The sequence below is a fragment of the Carassius carassius genome, chromosome 10 (assembly GCF_963082965.1).
Source record: "Carassius carassius chromosome 10, fCarCar2.1, whole genome shotgun sequence".
NCBI classification, from domain to species: Eukaryota; Metazoa; Chordata; class Actinopteri; order Cypriniformes; family Cyprinidae; genus Carassius; species Carassius carassius.
Window position 1 is genome coordinate 3,138,632 of NC_081764.1, and position 22,980 is coordinate 3,161,611.

The window sequence follows — 22,980 nt, forward strand, 5'->3', positions numbered from 1 at the left end:
ATCTCCTTTTCTTTTCAAAACAGTTTGAAGACGTCTGGGCATTGAGGCTATGAGTTGCTGGAGTTTTGCTGTTGGAATTTGGTCCCATTCTTGCCTTATATAGATTTCCAGCTGCTGAAGAGTTCGTGGTCGTCTTTGACATATTTTTCATTTAATGATGCGCCAAATGTTCTCTATAGGTGAAAGATCTGGACTGCAGGCAGGCCAGGTTAGCACCCGGACTCTTCTACGACGAAGCCATGCTGTTGTTATAGCTGCAGTATGTGGTTTTGCATTGTCCTGCTGAAATAAACAAGGCCTTCCCTGAAATAGACGTTGTTTGGAGGGAAGCATATGTTGCTCTAAAACCTTTATATACCTTTCAGCATTCACAGAGCCTTCCAAAACATGCAAGCTGCCCATACCGTATGCACTTATGCACCCCCATACCATCAGAGATGCTGGCTTTTGAAATGAACGCTGATAACATGCTGGAAGGTCTCCCTCCTCTTTAGCCCGGAGGACACGGCGTCCGTGATTTCCAACAAGAATGTCAAATTTGGACTCGTCTGACCATAAAACACTATTCCACTTTGAAATAGTCCATTTTAAATGAGCCTTGGCCCACAGGACACGACGGCGCTCCTGGACCATGTTCACATATGGCTTCCTTTTTGCATGATAGAGCTTTAGTTGGCATCTGCTGATGGCACGGCGGATTGTGTTTACCGACAGTGGTTTCTGAAAGTATTCCTGGGCCCATTTAGTAATGTCATAGACACAATCATGCCGATGAGTGATGCAGTGTCGTCTGAGAGCCCGAAGACCACGGGCATCCAATAAAAGTCTCCGGCCTTGTCCCTTACGCACAGAGATTTCTCCAGTTTCTCTGAATCTTTTGATGATGTTATGCACTGTAGATGATGAGATTTGCAAAGCCTTTGCAATTTGACGTTGAGGAACATTGTTTTTAAAGTTTTCCACAATTTTTTTACGCAGATAACCTTGTCCAAGGTCAGGCGTGATGTCTGACCGCTCTCCTCGGACACCGCAGGGATAGATGGTGTCTGACCGTTTGCAACAGTCACGAGTGCCTCTCTGAATATCTCCATACTAATGGAGCTCTGATGCGAGTGTCTCTGTTATCACAAACATCTGCCTCTCGTTTTTGGTCTGATATTGTTTGTGGATATGTGACCCTGGACCACAAAACCAGTCATAAGGGTCAATTTCTTGAAATCGTAATGATTTTTGGCATAAAAGAAAAATCGATAATTTTGACCCATACAATGTTTTTTTGGCTATTGATAAAAATATACCGTAAGACGTAAGACTGCTTTTGTGCTCCAGGGTCACATTTGAGGATTTTTTGTCAGCAGTTACTTAGCATTTACTTCAACAGATCACCTCTGTGGATTGTCTTATATCGTTAACATTGTTAATGGTGAATTCTATTTGTATAGAATTCTAAATTTCAAATAGAATTCAAATAGAATTATATTTGCATATATTATGACAAAGCACAGAATGTAAACAAAATTTGAGAAAAGTTGCAAAATTGCAAAATAAACATTGCAATAAAAAAGATTAATGGAAAATAAAATACACTACAATTCAGTCGGTTTTTGAATCAGTATCCGATTTTTTTATGCCTTTCAATGAAGTGTTTCATGCTCACCGAGGCTGCGTTTATTTATTATATCATTATGCAGTAAAAAAAGTAATGTCGAAATATTATTAGAATTTAAAATAACTGTTTTCTATTTGAATATATTGTCAAATGTCATTTATTCCTGTGATGCGCAGCTGTATTTTCAGCATCATTCCTCCGGTCTTCAGTGTCACATGATCTTCAGAAATCATTCTGATATGATGATTTGCTGCTCAAGAAACATTTACTATTATTATTATCAATGTTGAAAACATTTAATACTGTAATAAATAGTTTAAACTGATTAATATTTAAAATAAAAGGATTTATTTGAAATAAACATTATAATTGCCTTTAATGTGCTTTTTGATTAAATCAATGCATCTTTGTTGAGTTCTCATTTCTCAAAATCATAGTGACCCCGTTTTGAACATATATATATATATATAAAAAGTTTTGATTTGTTTGAAATAGTAAAAGGTTTGTCCACAGACTATAATGTTTGGTAATGGTGTCTCCTGCAGCTCCCACGATCCTCAACGAGCTGAACTGGACTCAGTCTCTGGAGAGGATCTTCATTGAAAACAGTCGTGACGATCCTTCACTGCGCTGGCAGGTGTTCGGCAGCGCCACTGGAGTCACCAGATACTACCCCGGTAAAGCTCTTCTGTAGGAAACTCTTCTGTAAACCACACTACATCCATTTCTGCCAGCAAACCCTTAGTGTGTTGTGTTTCCTCTCTCTAGCCACAAAGTGGAGAGCACCCAACAAGATTGACCTGTATGATGTGAGGAGACGCCCGTGGTGAGTAGCGTCAGCCGGTAGAGGAAAGACTCCATTCAGTCTGACTTTGATCTTGTTGTTTTCTCTGCTGCAAAGAGCAAGCAAGCGTGTGAAGTTCAAATTAAGTCAGACTGTCGCAGTGTGTCAGCGGGGTCAGTCTGTCCCCATGTGCTCATGTCAGATCTATAGGGAAGACTTTACATTATGATTTCCTGCATCGTTGCGTTTCTACACCAGTAGGTTGGTGCTTTAGCAAGCTTTTTTCTGTGTGGGCACAAGCCTGGCTCAGATACAACCTCCAAAATGAGAATAAAACCTAGCTGTGAAGAGGAAATCAATGGAAAAATGGCAGAATTCATTTTTTTAGCAGCATTCATTCATTCATTCATTCGTTCATTCATTAATTTATTCAGCTGAAGTAATTTTTTATTGAGCAGAATTTATTTAGCTGAATTTAAATGTAAGATATTTAAAATATCAAGTATTAATTATTAGTATTAAGATATTAAATTATTTTAATTAATTGTTATGTAATTATGTTTTATTTAACAGAGGTTATTTATACCACTTTATGCATTTATTTTAAGACATTTAAATGAAGACATTTTATGTAATTCATTTATTTGGCATGTTATTAATTTATTAATTTATTTCTTTATGTATGCATTATTTTAGCTGAAGTTATTTTAATATTTTTTTATATATTTATATATTTGGCTGAAATTATTTTATTTTTTTATTAGATTTGATTAGATTGATTTATGCATGTAAGTTTAGCCTACATTTTATGATTTAGCAGAAGTTGTGTATATTTTATGCATTTATTTAGATGGCGTTAAAATATGTATTTATCATTATGTATTTTTAAGCTGGTCATTTATTAATCGGTTTAATTCTGCAAAGTTATTTATTTATTTACTTGTGTATTTATTAAGTTGTTGTGTTTATTTAATTGAGCATAAGTTGTTTATTTAGCTGAAGTTGTTTGATTTCATTTTATTCAGACATTTTCTATTTATTTATTTTGCTGACAGTATTCATGCCTTCTTTCATGCACATTTATGATGTGGAAATATATTACACTATACCTGTCACAGGAACAGTCCCCTCAGGTTTAGCCCAGGGTTAGGTGTCATGATCGAATGCATAACTTTAGCCGCTACAGAAAGACGATTGCACACAGAAATACATCTTTGTCTACTTAATGAAGAAAGGAAAAGCTATTTAGGTGGAAAAGCAAGGTGTTTAAATGGAAAACAACTTGTTATCAGGTGCTGGTGTGTTAGCCGGCTGGATGAGCGTGCCGCGTGTTTCCCAGAGTATGGAAGTCTAAGCGAGCTGCTAATGAGCCTCTTCTTTGACAGAGTAATTAAGTTCACACTCAGGGAAAGCGTCTCCGGTGCAAAAAAAAAAAGCAATCCCCAATATACCTGTAAGAAGCTTTTAACCTAAAGACAAACAACATGAGCAGGCAGCTAGTTAGCTTGTTTGGCTGACAAAGCGCTAATGTTGCTGATGAGCAGAGCGAGCTCTACATTTTTTTTGTTGTGATGCAAAACGCTCTGCAGACATAATGAGTTGCTTTTAATGCTTTTGTGAGTGTGTAGGCTAGCGATGCTGTACAGAAACACAACAGCTCTATAAGCGCAGGGATGATGAATTGGTTTGGTGCCTGCTCCACATGCTGCTTCTGTGTTCATACGTCTACAGTATGCGGGTTTGTGCTGTGTGAGGTATCACCAGACTCCTCCTCAGATGTGGGAGCCATCTATTTGTCTTGGACTCTCTAAATAAGTAATTCAATTCATGATTATGGTGCAAATCACAGTATAAGCATAAAGAATGTTTGTATATGATGTATCCATGTAATCTGATATTCCAGAATATTAAATATCTTTTTATACAAATTTACAGTTCACATTTACAGATGAAATATATTTTATTTGATTATTTTCTCCTTTTGTTCAAACTTATTGGACTCAAATCAAAATATCATATGATGCATAAAAAATAAATCATGTGAAGCATCAATGCAATAACAGATTCTTATTTTGTGACACTTAAAACAAAAACAAAACAATCAGTACAGCAAAACTGTCAATAATTATGGGATGAGACACATTTTGAAGCTGTTATATAAAATTTTATTTACAAAAATTCTGTAAATGTATGATTATATTTATATTCAATCATAATTATATTCATTTTATCTTATTAGTCAACCGGTTCTTGACTCGAGAGCGAGTCAATCTTTCGTTCATTATCTGGTGATTAGTCACATGGCATTTAGTGCTCAGGTGATTCATTCGTAAAACAAATTGGGCCAGGTGAGCAGAGATGGCAGAGGAAGATTACTCTGCACTGTAAAAAATGTATTGTCAAATTAACAGTAACTTACTGGCTCCAATTATCCACTAGATGCTGTATTTCATTCAACAGTACAATTACTGTAATACTAACTACAGTAGTGTTTAACTTACTTTAATATTGAATACAGCATTTTACTGTATTGTTTTACCATTTCAAAGTACAGTATTATACTGTTGATTTTTAATAATACTGTATAGTATTATACAGTTATGAAATGTTATTTTATTTTTTATAGTGCTACTGTATAACGTTTCGAATTTGTAGAAAACCTGTTAAAGTGCTATTTCAACTGCTGATGAGAAATAGGAAAAAGAACAATTAAAGCTTTATTTGCACAAAAACAGTTTATTTGAAAATTTTAAACAATACATTAGTAAAAAAAATAATGACAAAAATCTAACAAATTAAAAGACTAACAATTTATGATAAATCGTTAAAATCACAGAACAATACATTAGTAACAATAGTGTGTAATACAACAATAAAATGTTTTTTAAAAACAAGACTAACAATTTATAATAAAAAATAAAAAAAATTCACAGAACAATACATTAGTAATAATAATAGCATATAATACAACATTAAAATATGTTTTAAAAACAAGACTAAAGAACAACTTAAAATTAAAAAATGGAAATAACTGTGACATAATGCAACAATAAAAATCTGTTTTTAAACACGACTAATTAATTTATAATTAGTAATTAAAATCAGTGAACAATTCATGCAAAAATTAATAGGTAAAATACAAACTTACACAACACAGTAGAACAAAGAAAGAAGGTGAGGATGAAGGCCAAGTGAGGAGGGCTGGTGTCATTTTCTGATAATCCTGCAAGAAATGATAAGCACAAATCAATCGTTGAGGCCAAACATACAACTAATCATCAAAAACGTCCCAAGGTTACGTATGTAACCCTAGTTCCTTGAAGGAACGAGACGCTGCGTCGAAACGCTTTTGGGGAACGTCCCTGACGAGACCGACTCTGAATATCGTGTGCAATCAGTCCATCGGAAAGGCGTGACGTCACGGGCGGGGTGACGTAGCGACCAGGAAGCTATAAAAGCACGTGCCGTGCAGCTGGCTTCAGCTTCGAGTAGGGAAGCAAGCGCCGGCAGGGGTGCCGGGAGTATGGCTCTGCGACGCAGCGTCTCGTTCCTTCAAGGAACTAGGGTTACATACGTAACCTTGGGACGTTCCTTTTCAGGAACTCGAGCTGCGTCGAAACGCTTTTGGGGAACGATGTGCCCACGCTGCCAGACTTCCAAATCCCTGCCTAGTGTGTAGTCAAAGAGCACAGCTAAGACGAGAGAACAGAAGAGCCCGGCGTGGCTTGCATGTCAAGATCGTAAAATCGGACAAATGTGGAGGGCGTGGACCACCCCGCAGCGTTGCAGATGTCCAAGAGGGACACACCTGCTGAAAAGGCCTTGGAGGCCGCCATACCCCGAGTAGAGTGAGCCTTGGCCCCCAAAGGAGGGGGAAGACCAGAGGACTCATAGGAGACGTTGATAGCCTCGACTATCCAACGACTAAGGGTCTGCTTGGTGGCAGGAGAACCCTTGTTAGAAGGACTATAGCAAACAAGCAATTGGTCGGATTTCTCCACAGGGCAGCTCTGTGGACGTATGCGTCCAGTGCTCGCACTGGACACATACAGTTTAGCTTCTCTTGGTCTGGCTCCCGAAAGGGAGGAAGACAGAAGGCCTGCAGTACGATAGGTTGTGGTGTAACAGAGGGAACCTTCGGAACATAACCCGCTCGAGGGTATAAGAATGCTTTGGCCATACCAGGGGCAAGTCTAAATAAGTAGGGGCCACCGAAAGGGCCTGAAGATCTCCAACTCTCTTTAGTGAGGTGATTGCCAGTAACAGGGCAGTTTTAAGTGTCAGATGTCTATCTGAGATATCTTGAATTGGCTCAAATGGAGCTTTACAAAGAGCCTCTAAAACCACAACCAAATCCCAGGGGGGAACACGGGATCGTACTGGGTCGAGGTCTCAGCCTCAGCGCACCGCGGAGGAAACGTGTAACTAGGGGGTGTCTACCCACTGACTGATCATTGAAAGGGACATGGAAAGCAGCTATGGCCGCCACGTAAACCTTTAAGGTGGAGTGGGATAACCCCGCAGAGAGCCTGGCTTGTAAAAACTCCTGAACTGTACCAACTGGGCAGTCTGCTGGGTCAAGCTGGCAGTCTCTGCACCATTAAGTGAAGAGCTTCCACTTCAGGGCGTACAGTTTCCTCGTAGAGGGAGCTCTGGATTGGAGTAGGGTCTCAACAACCTCGGTTAAGAGACCAGCTGCTAAGAATTGTTCCCCCTCAGGGGCCACACCCACAGCTTCCACAACTCCGGGCGAGGGTGAATTATCGTGCCCTGCGCCTGTGAGAGTAGGTCTGTCCTGATCGGTATCTCCCACGGAGAGCCGTCGAGGAGCGAGACTAGATCTGAGAACCATACTCGGCCCGGCCAGAACGGGGCTACTAGTAGTAGACGGACCCCGTCCCGGCGTACTCTCGCCAGAACTCCCGGGAGCAGAGCGATAGGGGGAAAAGCGTACAGACGAAGCCTCGGCCAAGTCTGTACCATAGCGTCCAGTCCCAGAGGAACTGGATGAACTAGAGAGAACCAGAGGGGACATTGCGATGTCTCCTGAGTCGCAAGGAGATCCACCTGGGCTGTGCCAAATACCCTCCATATCTGCTTCACCACCTCGGGGTGAAGCATCCATTCCCCGGGCCTCGGCCCCTGTCTCGACAGTATGTCTGCTCCCACATTCAATCTCCCAGGAATATACACTGCTCTGATCGAGAGGAGTTTGCCCTGGGACCACAGAAGGATCTGGTGTGCCAGCTTGTACAAGGGGCGCGAAAGCAGACCCCCCTGGTGATTGATATTAGAGACCACTGATGTGTTGTCGGTGCGCACCAACACATGGTGACCTCTCAGGTCTGGGAGGAAATATTTCAATGCTCGATAGACTGCTAGTATCTCTAGGCAATTGATGTGCCATGTCAGATGGCGACCACTCCACAGACCGCGGGCAGGGTGGCCACTCATGACCGCACCCCAACCGGTGAGGGACGCATCTGTCGCTAGCGTTACACGGCGACGAGGAACTCCCAGCACCGGGCCCTGATTCAAGAACCAAGGTTTCTTCCACATGTCTAAGGCACGAAGGCACCGCCGCGTGACCTTGATAACTCGAAGTGGATTTCCCCTCGGGGAAAAGCCCTTGGACTTGAGCCACCACTGTAGGGGTCTCATGTGCAGCAGGCCAAAAGGTATCACGTTGGACGCAGCTGCCATCAGCCCTAACAATCTCTGGAATTGTTTGACAGTGAGTGACTGGCCTTACTTGACTCTCTCGACTGATGTGAGGATCGACTCGATCCGAGCAGGAGACAAACGTGCCTGCATCGTGGTCGAATTCCACACTACGCCTAGATAGGTGGTTCTCTGAACTGGAGAAAGTACACTCTTCTTGGCGTTTAGTCTCAAACCCAGCTCCCCCATGTGTGCGAGAACGACATCTCGATGTCGAGCCGCCATCTGCTCTGATTGAGCTGGGATCAACCAATCGTCGATATAATTTAAAATGCGGATGCCCTGCATACGGAGGGATACCAGAGCCGCATCCATACATTTCGTGAACGTGCGGGGTGAGAGTGCGAGGCCAAAGGGAAGTACTCGATATTGATAAGCTTTGCCCCCGAAAACGAACCTCAGAAACTTCCTGTGTTGTGGAAGGATGGATATGTGCAAGTATGCGTCTTTGAGATCTATTGTCACAAACCAGTCCTCGGATCTGATTTGAGCTACAACCTGGTTGACAGTGAGCATTTTGAACTTCAGTGACATAACTGAGCGGTTCAGGTGACGTAAGTCTAAGATCGGACGCAACCCCCCATCCTTCTTCGGAACTATGAAATACCGGCTGTAAAATCCGGATTCCCTGTCTAGAGGAGGGACCACCTCGATGGCCTCCTTCCTTAAAAGGGTATTCACTTCTTGTTCCATAACCAGAGCCTGCTGGGGGCCGACCACAGTCGGTGTAACCCCGTTGAACTTCGGTGGTGGATGACCGAACTGAATGCAATAGCCTCTTTCTATTGTACGCAGGACCCACTGAGATACATTTGGCAGTAGCTTCCACGCTGCTAAATAATCTACTAAGGGAATCAGTCTCTCTAGACTGACCTCTGGTGTAAGAGGCCCCCAAAGGGGCGGCGAGCATCCCAGCTCCGCTACGCTCACGGGCGGAAGTAACTGGGAGTGGCGCTCGCTGGAGGCCGCTGCGCCCTGAAACTCTGGCAAGGTTGGCAGACCGACCTCCTGAGGGTACTGAGGTGAGACGGGCACCATATAATGAGGTGGACCACGCTCTACCCCAGCAGGGGCTACCCTCTGGATCCTGGCGTCGGGATCTTTTCGTCGAGGACTTCCGGGCTTCGATGACAGATCTTAAATCGGTTTTTGCCCTAGAAGCCCCTGACTCAAAGCATCGTTGCCCTCGGTCCCGACGTGGGGGAGCACGAGCGGCGACGCTCTGTTTTTGCGCTTCCCGGTGTGAGGAGCCGGTATGTGGCGTGGTCATCTCCCGCCCAGATGCACCACGAGAGCGACGAGGGAGGAAACTCTGGAATGCCGCCGCCTGCTTGTGTGCCTCCTGGAACCTGTTGACGACAGTGTTGACTGTGTCGCCGAACAGGCCCGAGGCTTGAAGCGGGGCGTCCAGGAGGCAAACCCTGTCTCGTTCTTTAATTTCTGACAGGGTTTCTCCAGAGAGATCAGCGGTCTTTCTGAGTTCTTCTACGTCTTCAGACTTAATCCCCTCCCCCTCATCGATATCTCTCAGCAGGTCAGCCTGATAAGCTTGCAGGACTGCCATAGTATGAAGGCACGCCCCAGCCTGACCTGCTGCCACATAACCTTTGCCCACTAGCGATGATGTAACTCGAAGCGACCTAGTGTGCAATGTCGGAGCCTTTAGAGACGAAGCCGAACCGGGCGACAGATAGCCCGCGAGCGTCTGTTCGACCCGTGGCATCGCTCTATAACCACGCTCTCCCAGCCCCATCACGTTGCCATAATAAAGTGAATCGGGGCCAAAGAGGCGGGTCGAATACGAGTGGTTCCACGATCTCAATAACTCATCATGGAGATCGGGAAAATACGGAAGGCTCCGACGTGGAGGTGGTTGCCTCGGCCGCAGAAAGCGTTCATCTAATTTGCTTCTCTGCGGCTCAGTTTGTTTCTCAGCAGGCCAGTCGATTTTTAATTTATCTACTGCTCGCGTGACCAGCTCCAAAAGCTCCTCATACTGGGGCGACAGGGGTGGCGAATCCCCACCAACAGTCTCCACATCGACCTCCTCGGAGGACGAGAGGTGAAGAGCTGATCCCTAACCCCGGGGGGAAGAAACCGACGAGCGTGCTTCCGAACCCAGGGTTTGGGCGCCGGATCTGGCAGATGAGGAAGGAGATAAGGACTGGCCCGTCTCCATTCCTTCTGACAGATCCACCTGCGAACCCCACGAGTGCAGCAGCCGCTCTGCCTCGGCAGAAGCGGGGCCAGCACCGCGAGGAACGCTGGTGAAGGCTCCCTCCTCGAAGAGAGCCCTCCGTGCTTCGATCCCAGGCAAGCCACGCACAGACTGTGTGTATCCCCGCTCGTAATGTAGCGAGGGCAGGGAGGAACACACAATCTATAACGCGGCTTGGAATCGCCCTTCATATGTTTGGTCTTTTGCTTTTGCTTAGGCATATTGAGCTGTTTTAGCGATCTTTTTAATGGCTAAGGGACAGACAACAATAAATAGGACCAACAGGACAGACTTTTGACATGCACACACAGAGCGCTTGCTGACAGATTCGAAGCTGAAGCCAGCTGCACGGCACGTGCTTTTATAGCTTCTTGGTCGCTACGTCACCCCACCCGTGACGTCACGCCTTTCCGATGGACTGATTGCACACGATATTCAGAGTCGGTCTCGTCAGGGACGTTCCCCAAAAGCGTTTAGACGCAGCTCGAGTTCCTGAAAAGGAACCTCACATTATCAACACCTTTAAATAATGGGATAGAAGCAGTTTCATCAGCTTCATACTCGTTGGTATCACTCACTGCCATTAGAAAATTTGGATTCGTCAGGATATTCATTAACATATCTCAGACTGTGTTTATTTCCAGTTGAAAGTGAACTGATCCGTTAAAAAGTAATTCACATATATATATATATACATATATACATATATATATATATATATATATATAAATATATATATATATATATATATATATATATATATATATATATATATATATATATATATATATATAAATTCTGTGGGTTATACAAAGCATATTTGTTAAATGAAAACTGTGAAAGTAACAGAATTACATTTTAAAACAGACTTCTCATTTTTTCACAAACATTTGGTTATTTCTGGCTTTTTCCACCATTTTTAAGATTTTTCTAAATGCAAATTCAGACACAAATAATTCTGAGATTACTACAGATATTGGCTCCTTTGCACACCCCTATTATTACTCTTACCTTAATGATTCTGCCAGTCATATTGTGCAAACTCCCTGATGAAAGATGAAACTTGTGGGTTTAAGGCTGTGATTTTCCTCCCAACAATCCTCCCGCTCTTTCTGCTCACCTGGAACTCAGAACTGCATTTCGAATTTTCAGGATTTATCCTGACAAGAAACCTGTAAATACAAAAAAAATAAAAAGATTTGTGATCACAATATGTAGCATCATCTCTAATAAGTCATGTCACAATAAGGGATAAGCTCTAAACATTCATTTATGCAAAAGCCCGTTGGTGTTACTAGTGGAAATTAATTTGTAACAAAAGTGTGTGAATGAAGTGAAATTTGTTGGACCCTAGTCGTCTGATCTTTTTTTTTCAAGATGGAGCCTCATGAACCTAATAACATCCCTCTCGCCTGGTGTTAAAGGGTTTATTACTCATCCTCATGTCGTTCTACACCCGTAAGACCTTCGTTCATCCTCGGGACACAGATTAAGATATTTTTGATTAAATCCGATCGCTCAGTGAGGCCTCTATAAACCGCAACGTCATTGAACATTGAACTTGAATCTTTTGTTTCGAATCAGTGATTCGGAGCGCCAAGGTCACGTGATTTCTGCAATTTGGCAGTTTTGACCGAGCCCCAACCAGCGCTCTCTCTCCTGAGGCCAATAAGGAAGTGACTAAAACTCCAATTCATCGACTGGCCGCTTCAGTCCCATAGACTCCCCATGTTAAAATGCCCAACTTTACAGCAGGAAAAAACATGTTTACAGCCTGGTGCAAAAAATGATTTTGGTCTAAATAGCAAATTTTGCCCTTCATGACAACTATGAGGGGGGTAAATTTTTTTATAACTCATCCGTTTAAATTATATTAAGACTTAAAGTTCTGCATAATTAAGGGCGTGGCCACTTGAGTGACAGGTGGATTGCCGCTGCTGACACTGCCGGCGCACTAGGTGGGCGTGGCTTCAGCAAGTAGCTCCTGCCTTTTTGCCCATTTTTGATTGTCCGGGAGAGTCGCGCGGTGACACGCTGCCAAGATGGCGACGGCCCGCTCTGCACACTTTAGGCTTCAAAAACACACTTCAGGAGCCTACGGGTGACGTCACGGACACTACGTCCATGTTTTTATACAGTCTATGGTTTTGACACGCGATTCAAATCACTGATTCAAAACAAAAGACTTGAAGCAGTGTTTTGAAATCGCCCATCACTAAATATTGTTGAAAAGTCGTTATTGTATTTTTTTAGGTGCACAAAAATATTTATCGTCGCTCTATAATATTACGATTGAACCACTGAACTCACATGAACTGTTTTAAATATGTTTTTAATACCTTTATGGATCTTGAGAAGTTTAATGACGTTACTGTCTATGGAGCCCTCACTGAGCCATCGGATTTAATCAAAAATAACTTAATATGTGTTCCGAAGATGATGATATAGAACGGGGTGGCGAGCAGAGTTCGGATCCAATCCTAGTTAAAACTCGCCTGTCTATAGCTTTCTAGTAACCCTTCAGACCTTGATTATCTTGTTCAGGTGTGTTTGATTAGGGCTGAAGAAAAACTCTGCAGGGCTGCGGCTCTCAGGACCGATATTTACGGCGAACTTTACAGACAGCGTCGCGAGGCGAAGGCGCCCTCAAAGTTTCTAAGAGAACTGAAAGAGTTCTTCACAAAATGGCAGTTTGTGGTTGTTTTTCGCAGTCATTTCGTATTACTGTATTTAAATTTACAGTAACATGTCGCAGACTACATTGAAAGAGTACTGTACACATACACTAGTAAAATGTTGAGTATAAACCTTGAATATCGAAATAAAGGTCAGCTATATACAAAATAACATTAAATCTATTAGCTAGAATTAGCTAGAATGTCTGTATGTATGAATATATTAATATGTATTACTCACCAGATGAAGCACGTTTCCAGGTGGCAGAGAAGACACGATGTTTCCGACATTACAGGAAAAACTCTTTCAAATGCGTTCTCTTGCAACCCCCACTGACAGAAATTAAGAGTGTTAATGCATAGCACCCAGTCCTGAATGTTTTTTTTATGTAGGAATAGCAGTTTTACCTGCAAAATCCTGTGTGGAGTTTTTCGCGGTCAGTTTGCACTGCTGTATTTTGATTTACAGTAACTGATAATTTCCCAGAATGCATTGCAATTCTACAGTAACATATTGTCAACCATGTACACAGTACTCAACTGTTGAGAATACAATATAATACTGTGAAAACAACCAGATCTACAGTAACACACTGTACACAGCTTATACAGCAAGAAACTGTTGAGATCAAAAGTATAATACTGTGTAAATAACAGAAATAATTTACAGTGTGATTTGTGTGAATGCTGAATGGCTCTTTATAGGTATTACAGCGGCCTACTTTTGCCACATTTGTAGCAGCAGCACTAGCATCTAAGCATGTGTCACACTAGCCGTCTGCCTGCTGCTCTTTAACCCCCCGCACACATCGCCAGAGCAGCTTTGAGACTGTTGCTTGGCAACCTGCACTCGGCTCTTCTGATTGGCAGAGCTGTGGCAGCAGGGGAAGTCAGGATGTGTCAGGTCAAGTTGGCATGATTATGGTCTTTGTGTATTACATTCTTTGCACTGCTTGACCACTCAAATAACAGCCTGCTGCTTAGCTCAGCTAATGTCCCAAAGACACTAGAACAGGAGTTTGGAAGAAAATTTTGGAAGGAACTTTTAATATACTTTGCTATTTTAAAACAGATAGTTCTGCATTGGATGCTGCATTGGTTTATATAGCATTGCAACCACGCTAAACACAATACAGCTACAGTTTACTGTGTTTTCACTGAGAAGCATCTAACAGCTATTAGCAACTATTAACCACAAATTCACATGTCAAGGACTTTGTCTTGAAGCAGAAGGATGATATTATGATAAAAACACTTTGTTTATAATTATAAATGCAGTTATTCATGAGATCTTACAATAGATTTTGACAAACACACACACACACATATATTAAATTTTTTATACATAGTATTTATGTAGTAAGGCAATATTTCATATATTATATAGCTATTTAAAAATGTAAACTGGTGAAAAAATGTTTAAACTTATATATATATATATATATATATGAAAAAAAGTCATATATTTACCTACTGTTTAAAAACAGGTATTCAAATAGTACTTAATTAGATTGGCATATTAGTGCACATATAATTGTTTCCTTTTTTCTTTTCTTTTTCTTTTCTTTTTAAATATAAAGACATTTCAAACACATTTTAGCATTTTTGCAGCTTTTGAAGAAATCTTTGGTGGAGATGATCAGCACTCTGACACTCTCTTCATCATCTCTGACTCTGGCTGGAAAATGAATGGCCCAGTCGACACACTTAATTGTCTCCAATTCCTCTGACATGAATTATTAACATGCCTCTATTACAACGTATGTCTGCACACGTTACAGAAGGACGGTGGGAGAGTGATGGAGAGAGTGTGAGTGACAGCTAAAGGTGTGAGGATTGATTGGAAGAGTTTGAAGGAGAAACAGAGAGAGGTGTATGTTTTGTTATCGGAGTGTTACAGAGAAGCCATTACCATGCAGGTTCAGCCCAGCGAAGCAGATATTCAGCACAGCCAAAGCACATATTGATTTCTGAGAAAAGTCAATCTGGCTCCTATAAGTAAATATTATGGCAGCTGCTCAAAACGCCATGAAGAGCTGCCGAAACTAGATGGAGGCCTGTCAGCCCTGTTTCTGCTCTCCAGTCAGATTAAACACTGATGGTGAAACTGTCAGTCTGTTCAGTGCAAATGCACTTTGAGAAACTGATTTGCATTAATATTTGTGGTCGAGAGATAAAATCCAGATATAGAACGAGGGATCCGATGCATATTTCAGTCCCACATATTTTGAAGTACTTTAGAATTACCATCAGATACCAGTATTATACCATGGTTCTGCCACAGTCCATTTTTTGTAAATGAACACTTACAAAACAGTGAAAAGGTATATGATGGTAAGTGAATTTTTAATTACAATGGTATATTTCAAAGTAGTAATGGCAGCAAAAGCACTGTTTTTACCATCGCTCATGGTATTTTGCCCACGTAAACATCCTGTTGCATGAATTTCAGTATCGTGGTATTTTTGCAAAATATAGTACTGCTATAATACTTTTTTACATGGTACTTCAATGAATACTCTGAAATTACCATGGTATAAGTCCAAATATAAGAACCATGCTCACATGTATACAATACCACAGTATTTTTGGTATTTTTTATTGTAAATGGTGCATACATTTCAGTATTTCAGAGTATCATAGTATTATAATTATTGTACCATGGTACAGCCACAGTACTATTATACAGGAAAAGAGTACCATAGTTTTTCAGACATGTACTATGATAGTACTGTGGCCTAATGGTTAGAGAGTCGGACTCCCAATCGAAAGGTTGTGAGTTCGAGTCCCGGGCTGGCAGGAATTGTGGGTGGGGGGAGTGCATGTACAGTTCTCTCTCCACCTTCAATACCACGACTTAGGTGCCCTTGAGCAAGGCATCGAACCCCCAACTGCTCCCCGGGCGCCGCAGCATAAATGGCTGCCCACTGCTCCGGGTGTGTGTTCACAGTGTGTGTGTGTGTGTGTGTGTGTGTGTGTTCACTGCTCTGTGTGTGTGCATTTCGGATGGGTTAAATGCAGAGCACAAATTCTGAGTATGGGTCACCATACTTGGCTGAATGTCACTTCACTTCACTCACTTATTCATGCAGGGGCGGACTGGCAATAGGGAGCACCGGGACATTTATTGTCCGCTGTGCAGTCAATCCGGCTGAAATGCAAATTAATTGACGGATTTATGAATCTACGAATCAGGCGATCACGAAAATGACACCACCACATGACCAAACATCAGGAAGCACTGCCTAATTGGCTACAGTATATCCAGAGGCAGGCTTTATCTTAGAAAATCGTGCAGAAAATGGAGCGTAAATACAAAGGAGGAGCAGGGAGGGAATGTATAAAAATGAGAAAAGCCCTGGCCACAGACGCAACAAGTTGCTGCAAAATCCCAGCCATGTTCGCCAGGGAGCAGGTCGGTCAGGATTACATTTATATTTACTAGGGATGGGAAGGTTCACTGAAAAAAAGCTGGGATCGCTGTTCAGCTTAAATCTGACAAAGCATCTCTAATATTAACACGTAAAACAAACAGGATTCAGTTAATATATGTTTCTGTTGATGGATGCGCATTCTGGATTCCCAGACATTACCCTGGGCAAATCATTCACTCTTGTTCAAAACTAATACCAACACTGGATCAGTGCATTATTTTAAAGTGACAGTTTTTATATTAATCGAACAGCAACAACAAAGAGATCACTCACTGCTCTTGATTAAAAAGCTTTTGTAACTTTAATAAAGAATAATCTTTAAGTTATAGACCAAAATGCAATGTTGTTTAACATTGTCATTCCTTACCTACTTATTTGTATTTTTTTGTATTTTTTATTCTTTTATTATGTGTTTTATGTTCTGTCGCTGTCATTCTGTTGTACTGTGGCTCTTCTATCACGAAAACAAATTCCTTGTATGTGTAAACATACCTGGCAAAAAAGCTCAATCTGATTACTTTATTCAATTTCTGTACCTAAAAACTAATGCAAGACCTACAGTACCTAAAAAAACCCTGAAAGTCAGTTTATTTTATTTGTATCTTTTCTCTATTATATTTATTTGTGCTGTTTCTTGTAGTTAGAATATTCTTAATAATTTGGCAGATGGACGCTTTCATTCAAAGCGACTTACAACAGATAAAATCTATTCAAAAAATAATAATTTTACAAATATATTTAATGATAGAAGTTCAAACTAGCACACTGTTTTACATATGGGATACAGTATTTTTTTGTGCCAAAATTGACCAGAACAAGAGATGGTGGACAGTTCAGCTTTTGAGTCAGAGCAGGAACCTTCAGGTAAAGTTTAAGCTACAGTATAAGCAAAACTAAACATGCTGGCTATACACTTAGAAAAATATGTGCTTTTATGATTTATAAGGTCATCAGTAGTACTGTGATCATTGGGACATACAATTGATGGCTGCATAATTAATATAGATTATTGAAAGTGCTTATTTCATATTGCAGAGAAACTCAGAGTGAGAGAGAGGGGGATTAAGGGAAAGATGATAGAGACAGTGAATGCCTTGATACTTCTTGTGACTTCAATTGATTATTTTGCCTGTCCACAGTCTAAGGATTTTGATTTATTTTTTTTAAGTATAACCCAATTCAAACAATTGAAAGACCTAAAGAGTTTAGCAGTCTGGTGGACACATGAATTGTGTGGTGATGACTGCAGCAACAGAGGTAGCCTGGGGTGGAGTCAAATTCCCGGCCTGATTTACTGTTCCAGTCCGCCACTGTATTCATGGAAGTACCATGGTACATGAATTTCAATACAATGGTATATTTTAAAGTACCATAATATTACCAGTAATTACCAGTTTTATATTTTAGTTCTTACATAAATAACCATCGTATTCTTGGATGTGGTAAAAGTACTATGGTATTTAGGACGTTACAAGTTACACAATTTTCAGTAATATTTTTTCAGAGTACCATAATATTACCAAAAATGAACAAAAATAATGTCAAAATAAGATTTGAAGAGGTTCTGTTTTGAATTCATGAAACGTTTTATGTTTCTCCTCTAGTTTAATCTCTGTAAAAGCCTAAAAGGACAAACTGACTGGTCATCCATCCATACAGATCTGCTGATCTCTGCATCAAATTATTGAATAATCAAGCAAATAAAAAGTGGAATAAACACACGACAACATCTCTTTAACACAGCTCACCTGCTTCACAGGCCTCAGTGTTTTAATCTTAATTCAATCTGTTGAAGAACACATCCAGAGGAGAGCTAAGAGAGCAGCGGCCCATAAAATAAAAATCCCATCAGCGCATACACACACACACACACAGACACAATACCTTTAGCAAACACTCATGTGCTCCAGACACACGCATTTAAAGGGAAGTGAAGTCAGTACACTTCAGTAAACCCCATCACGAGCTGCATCGCACCTGCAGATGTGACAGTGGCAAACCGGCAGCTGCACACGTGTGTAAGTCAACCATATCATTTCAGCCGCGATAAGCACCTAGAATTGACTAATTTTTAATGTGAGAGCATGAGAGCCAGGAATAGGAGAGCGAGACAGGGAGAGACAGACAGGCAAGGTCAGAGAGCATAAACACGCTCGCTCTCGAGGTAATGCATTGATTTTACCCACGCTGCACCGTGATAAAAGTACCTCATGAATTCCAATGTCTTTCTCCTATTTGAGGGAATACAACACAATCAAAGCGGCACGAGGCACATTACAATGTCAATCCATGCTTTTACTTTTCCAGCACCTTCCCTGGAAATGTGTTTTCTGTCAGCGCTTGGAAATGGGTCGTTTTTGTGATGAGGTTTTTCAGCCCCTCCAGCCTTCGCTAAAGAGGCCGCGCTTTCATACAAACGGCGAGATTGTCTCTCCTTTAGCAGTGTTTTGCTGGGTTAACCTGTTTACTGTGCATGATGATGCTGAAGTCTACAGTATTATAGTGAATGCTTGGCATTTTCTGGGTTTCTCCTGCTACTTTATTTTGAAATCACGTGTCGTGCATACAGTGTTGTCTTTTCCATTCTGTCTGAAATTAGCACTTGTCAAAAGCAAGTCAAATTTTGAGGAAGTGTTTTTTTTTATTATTGTGCTATGTACGGAACATTGTACTGTTTCTGCATTATTTGGTTCATAGTATGCAGAAAAATATGTAATATATTATTGAACATTTTGCTGAATTTTTTCAACATTATTTTACCAGTTATTTGTTAAAGTACGTTTGAATAGAAAAATAACAAATTAATAAATTATTTCCCCAGATGATAACTGGATATCACTTGCTATTTTGATTAATTCATCAAATTAAATTAAATACTATTCAAAGTATGCTAACTTTACTGTCACTTGTAAAAAAAAATAATTCTATATATAATACAAAATTGTAAAGGGTTTCCTTTTGCTTTGCAGACTGGTGAAAGTCAAAAATATTTTAATTTGACGTTCAGCTGAAAAGAAAGGAAAAGCAGCTAAAAAGTGAAGTGACATTCAGCCAAGTATGGTGACCCATACTCAGAATTTGTGCTCTGCATTTAACCCATCCGAAATGCACACACACAGAGCAGTGAACACACACACACACACTGTGAGCACACACCCGGAGCAGTGGGCAGCCATTTATGCTGCGGCACCCGGGGAGCAGTTGGGGGTTCGATGCCTTGCTCAAGGGCACCTAAGTCATGGTATTGAGGATAATGTATATAATAATGTATATAAATAATGTAAGAGAACAACAGAATGTATTTATACACTCCTGTAGCTGATCTGTGTGGCAGTAACAATGCAAGCGTTATGGGTTCAGTTCCCAAAGACTGGATCTATTGATAAAATAATAAATAGATCAAATGTATAACACAATATATGCTATTGTTTTAGCTTATTTTTTATTTTATATAATATGCTCTTATTTAGTTTAAATAAATGTATTTATGTATACATTTTTATTTAATGTATTTATTTAAATAAAATATTCAAATATAAAATTATTCATATAAAACATGAGCACTTATTTTTATTTATTTATTTATTGTCTTTCCTGCTTTACACTTTTGATCTAGTTTATAACATGGCATTGTGCACTACGAATATTGTTGGCTCTTAAGGAAAATTGTTTGTGATGTTCTTCATTTGTGCATTGCTTTGAATAAAAGCATCTTCTGAATGTATAAATTTAAATATCAAATCACTTGCCATTTGCAAGTTTATTTTAGATCCAGGTTGTCTCCATCTTACCAGTCGAAATTAGGACACACTTGACTTTCTCATAATTTTTTTAAACATTAAAAATCTAAAGCCACACTTGTACTTTTGTACATTTGTAAATTGAATTTTATTTTGCATGTATATGAATTGTATTTTTTAGTGAAGGAAAAGCATCATCATATGTACATGTTCCGTCCTGTTTGAGAGCATCACATGGTGCACTTCATGAAGCAGAGATGGAATGTAGAGGAAAAACTCAAATATAAGAGAGTTTGGTCACTAGTTTTTATACTCCATTGGGTTTTTCATAGCTGGGATGGCTTCATTATTTATATTTCTGATAATTTTTGAATAATAAAGATTGAGTAGGTGGGTCCAAAGGTTTGGTGGTGCCGCAGAAGATGCTCTGGATGACCGTGCTGCTGATAGTCCTTCTTGAGCGTGTGTTTAGTGATGGCCCATCTGCATGTCACCTGGCCGGGGCGCTGGGGATTGTGGGTAATGACTAGGAAGGAATGGCATCGCTGGGCTTCGGTGGAGGGGTAATTACGGAGCGCAATCCATGCAGAAACTGCACATCTGGATCTATCAGGCTGATCCACGGATGGTACAGTGAGCTGAGCAAAGATCAGGAACGTCAGTGTCACAAAGTTGAGATGAATATAGACTGGAGTGCAAAAAATACCATTGCCAAAAGAAAATAGTAGAGTGATGGTGAATGATACTGACAGTTAATCGTACCTTTTACTGTCGACCAAAGACTTTGTCATGGTTTTGTCAGCTTTTCTCATGAAGTCAACAGTGCATTTTACTTTTTTGTTGTTATTTTCCAAGCAAAACCGGGTTTTTCACAAAAAGAGAAAAAAGAAAAAAAAATTGTATCCATCTGAAGTGACTGAATCCTGAAACGCCTCTGTATGAGAATTAATTAAAAAAAAATGAATCAATTTAGATTTTATGTTGATTTTAAGGTGCATTCACACTTATGGCGTAGCTATACTACAAATATTTGTTGACAATCATTTATCACATTGGACATAAATCTTGATACATTTAGTTTATTTTTAAAAAATGTAATATAAAAAATATAAAATTATATTTAGATAAAAAAAAAATTTACATATAAATTAAATTGTTATTTTTAACATAGTTTACATGTTTTTGTGTTTTTCACACACACACACACACACATATATATATATATATATATATATATATATATATATATACACACATATATATATATATATATATATATATAAACTAATTTCCTTCATTAAGTCCATTGATTTTTCATCATGCGGTATTTCTGAAGCATGTTCGCCTTGTATGCTTGGAAATTTGATTGTTTTTTATTGGAGTTTTATCGTTGCTCCTAATGCTCTCCTCTCAACCTCCAATTATGCCTCCTGTGTTTACTGAAACTGTATTCATGGAAATGTGTGTTTGTTTGATCAGAAAAACAGGGCGGCATTATTAGAAGTGAGAACATTAGCAAACACGGCACAAACTAAATCCAGTGCGCTGTGGATTAATTGCATAAAAGCAAACAGAACTGGGATGAATTTTAAATACGGAGAAATATAGTGTACCTCTATGTTTCTCGCAGAAATTAATTTTGGTGCCTGATGTCATACTGTGTACTTTGCTGTTTGAGAGCACTGAAGTTAGCATGTTAAGCTATAAGATATGCATACTGTAATTAAATTAAGTAATTAAACTACACTCTCATATCGTTCACAACCTGTGTGACGTCTTACCATGAAGCACAAAAGGACAGAGCGGTCTAGTTTGGATATGCATTTATAAATAAATAAGGACTGCAGCTGTAAGCTTCAAAAATATGGAAAATCACCATAGATAGATAGATAGATAGATAGATAGATAGATAGATAGATAGATAGATGTCTGACGACACAGATGAGTTAGTCGTCACTACTTTAAGATAGTAAAATGATTTGAATAGACAATTTGTTTAACATAAACGTAATAGACGTTCAAATACTTCCTCTGTGAAGTTTTCACACACATACTGCTGTACCAGACGCATAAAAGTTGTCTCCTTTTTCTCACTCACATTATACTCATTCAAATGAAATACTTTAGTAATTAAACTGATAAAGGTAGTACCACTGTGCTTAAAAAAAACATTATTTTATAGCCAGCGCTCATGGAGAAGGTCTGATCTTACAGGTAGCATCTTCAATTATCAAGAACTAATTTAATTTCACCCACTTCAACCACCAAAAGCTTTGTACTCATGTCTGAGCACTGTTAATGTTAGTTACAGTCTTTCAGCTGTGTTTGTCCTTTCAGCCAACTCTAATAGCCCTCCTTCCACATCTAGCACCCTCCAGTTACATTACGACCGGATTGGACACCAAAATGAGGGTCAGACTTCAGCGTACAGGTTTGCAGTGGAGTGCGCTAGTTAGAGTTGTGTTGTGTTGTAGCTCGCCAGGGCTTTTCCATTTTTCCAGAGCTTAGCCATCCTTCAAAACCCTTCCTCAACGAGCCGCGGGCACCTGGCACCACTTCTCACGTCGCCTCTTCAGCCCGATTACCGCGACAGAAGAAACCCTAGACGATCGGTCTGCTCCTGCGAGCACAAAGCGCTAACTACCTGTCTGCACTACAGCCAATCACCTCACAACGCAAATGCCGACACGGTTTTCCAGCTCTTTATAAGACTACAGCTTTACGACGACCATCATTCTCTCGCTCTGATTGTCAGGTGTAATGTGTTTTTAATTGCACGGGGAAAAGTGAAAACGGCTT

At 40.2% G+C, this 22,980-nt stretch overlaps 1 protein-coding gene across 2 annotated transcripts in view; it reads left to right on the plus strand.

Annotated features, from left to right (window-relative positions):
* LOC132151536 (voltage-dependent calcium channel subunit alpha-2/delta-2-like) overlaps positions 1–22,980 on the plus strand; it is a 216,091-nt gene that overhangs the window by 144,130 nt on the left and 48,981 nt on the right. For both annotated transcript variants that reach the window (XM_059559713.1, XM_059559714.1), the window contains exons 7-8: positions 2,155–2,286; positions 2,378–2,435. In XM_059559713.1, coding sequence (XP_059415696.1) covers positions 2,155–2,286; positions 2,378–2,435 — 190 coding nt within the window. The remainder of the gene's footprint in view (positions 1–2,154; positions 2,287–2,377; positions 2,436–22,980) is intronic.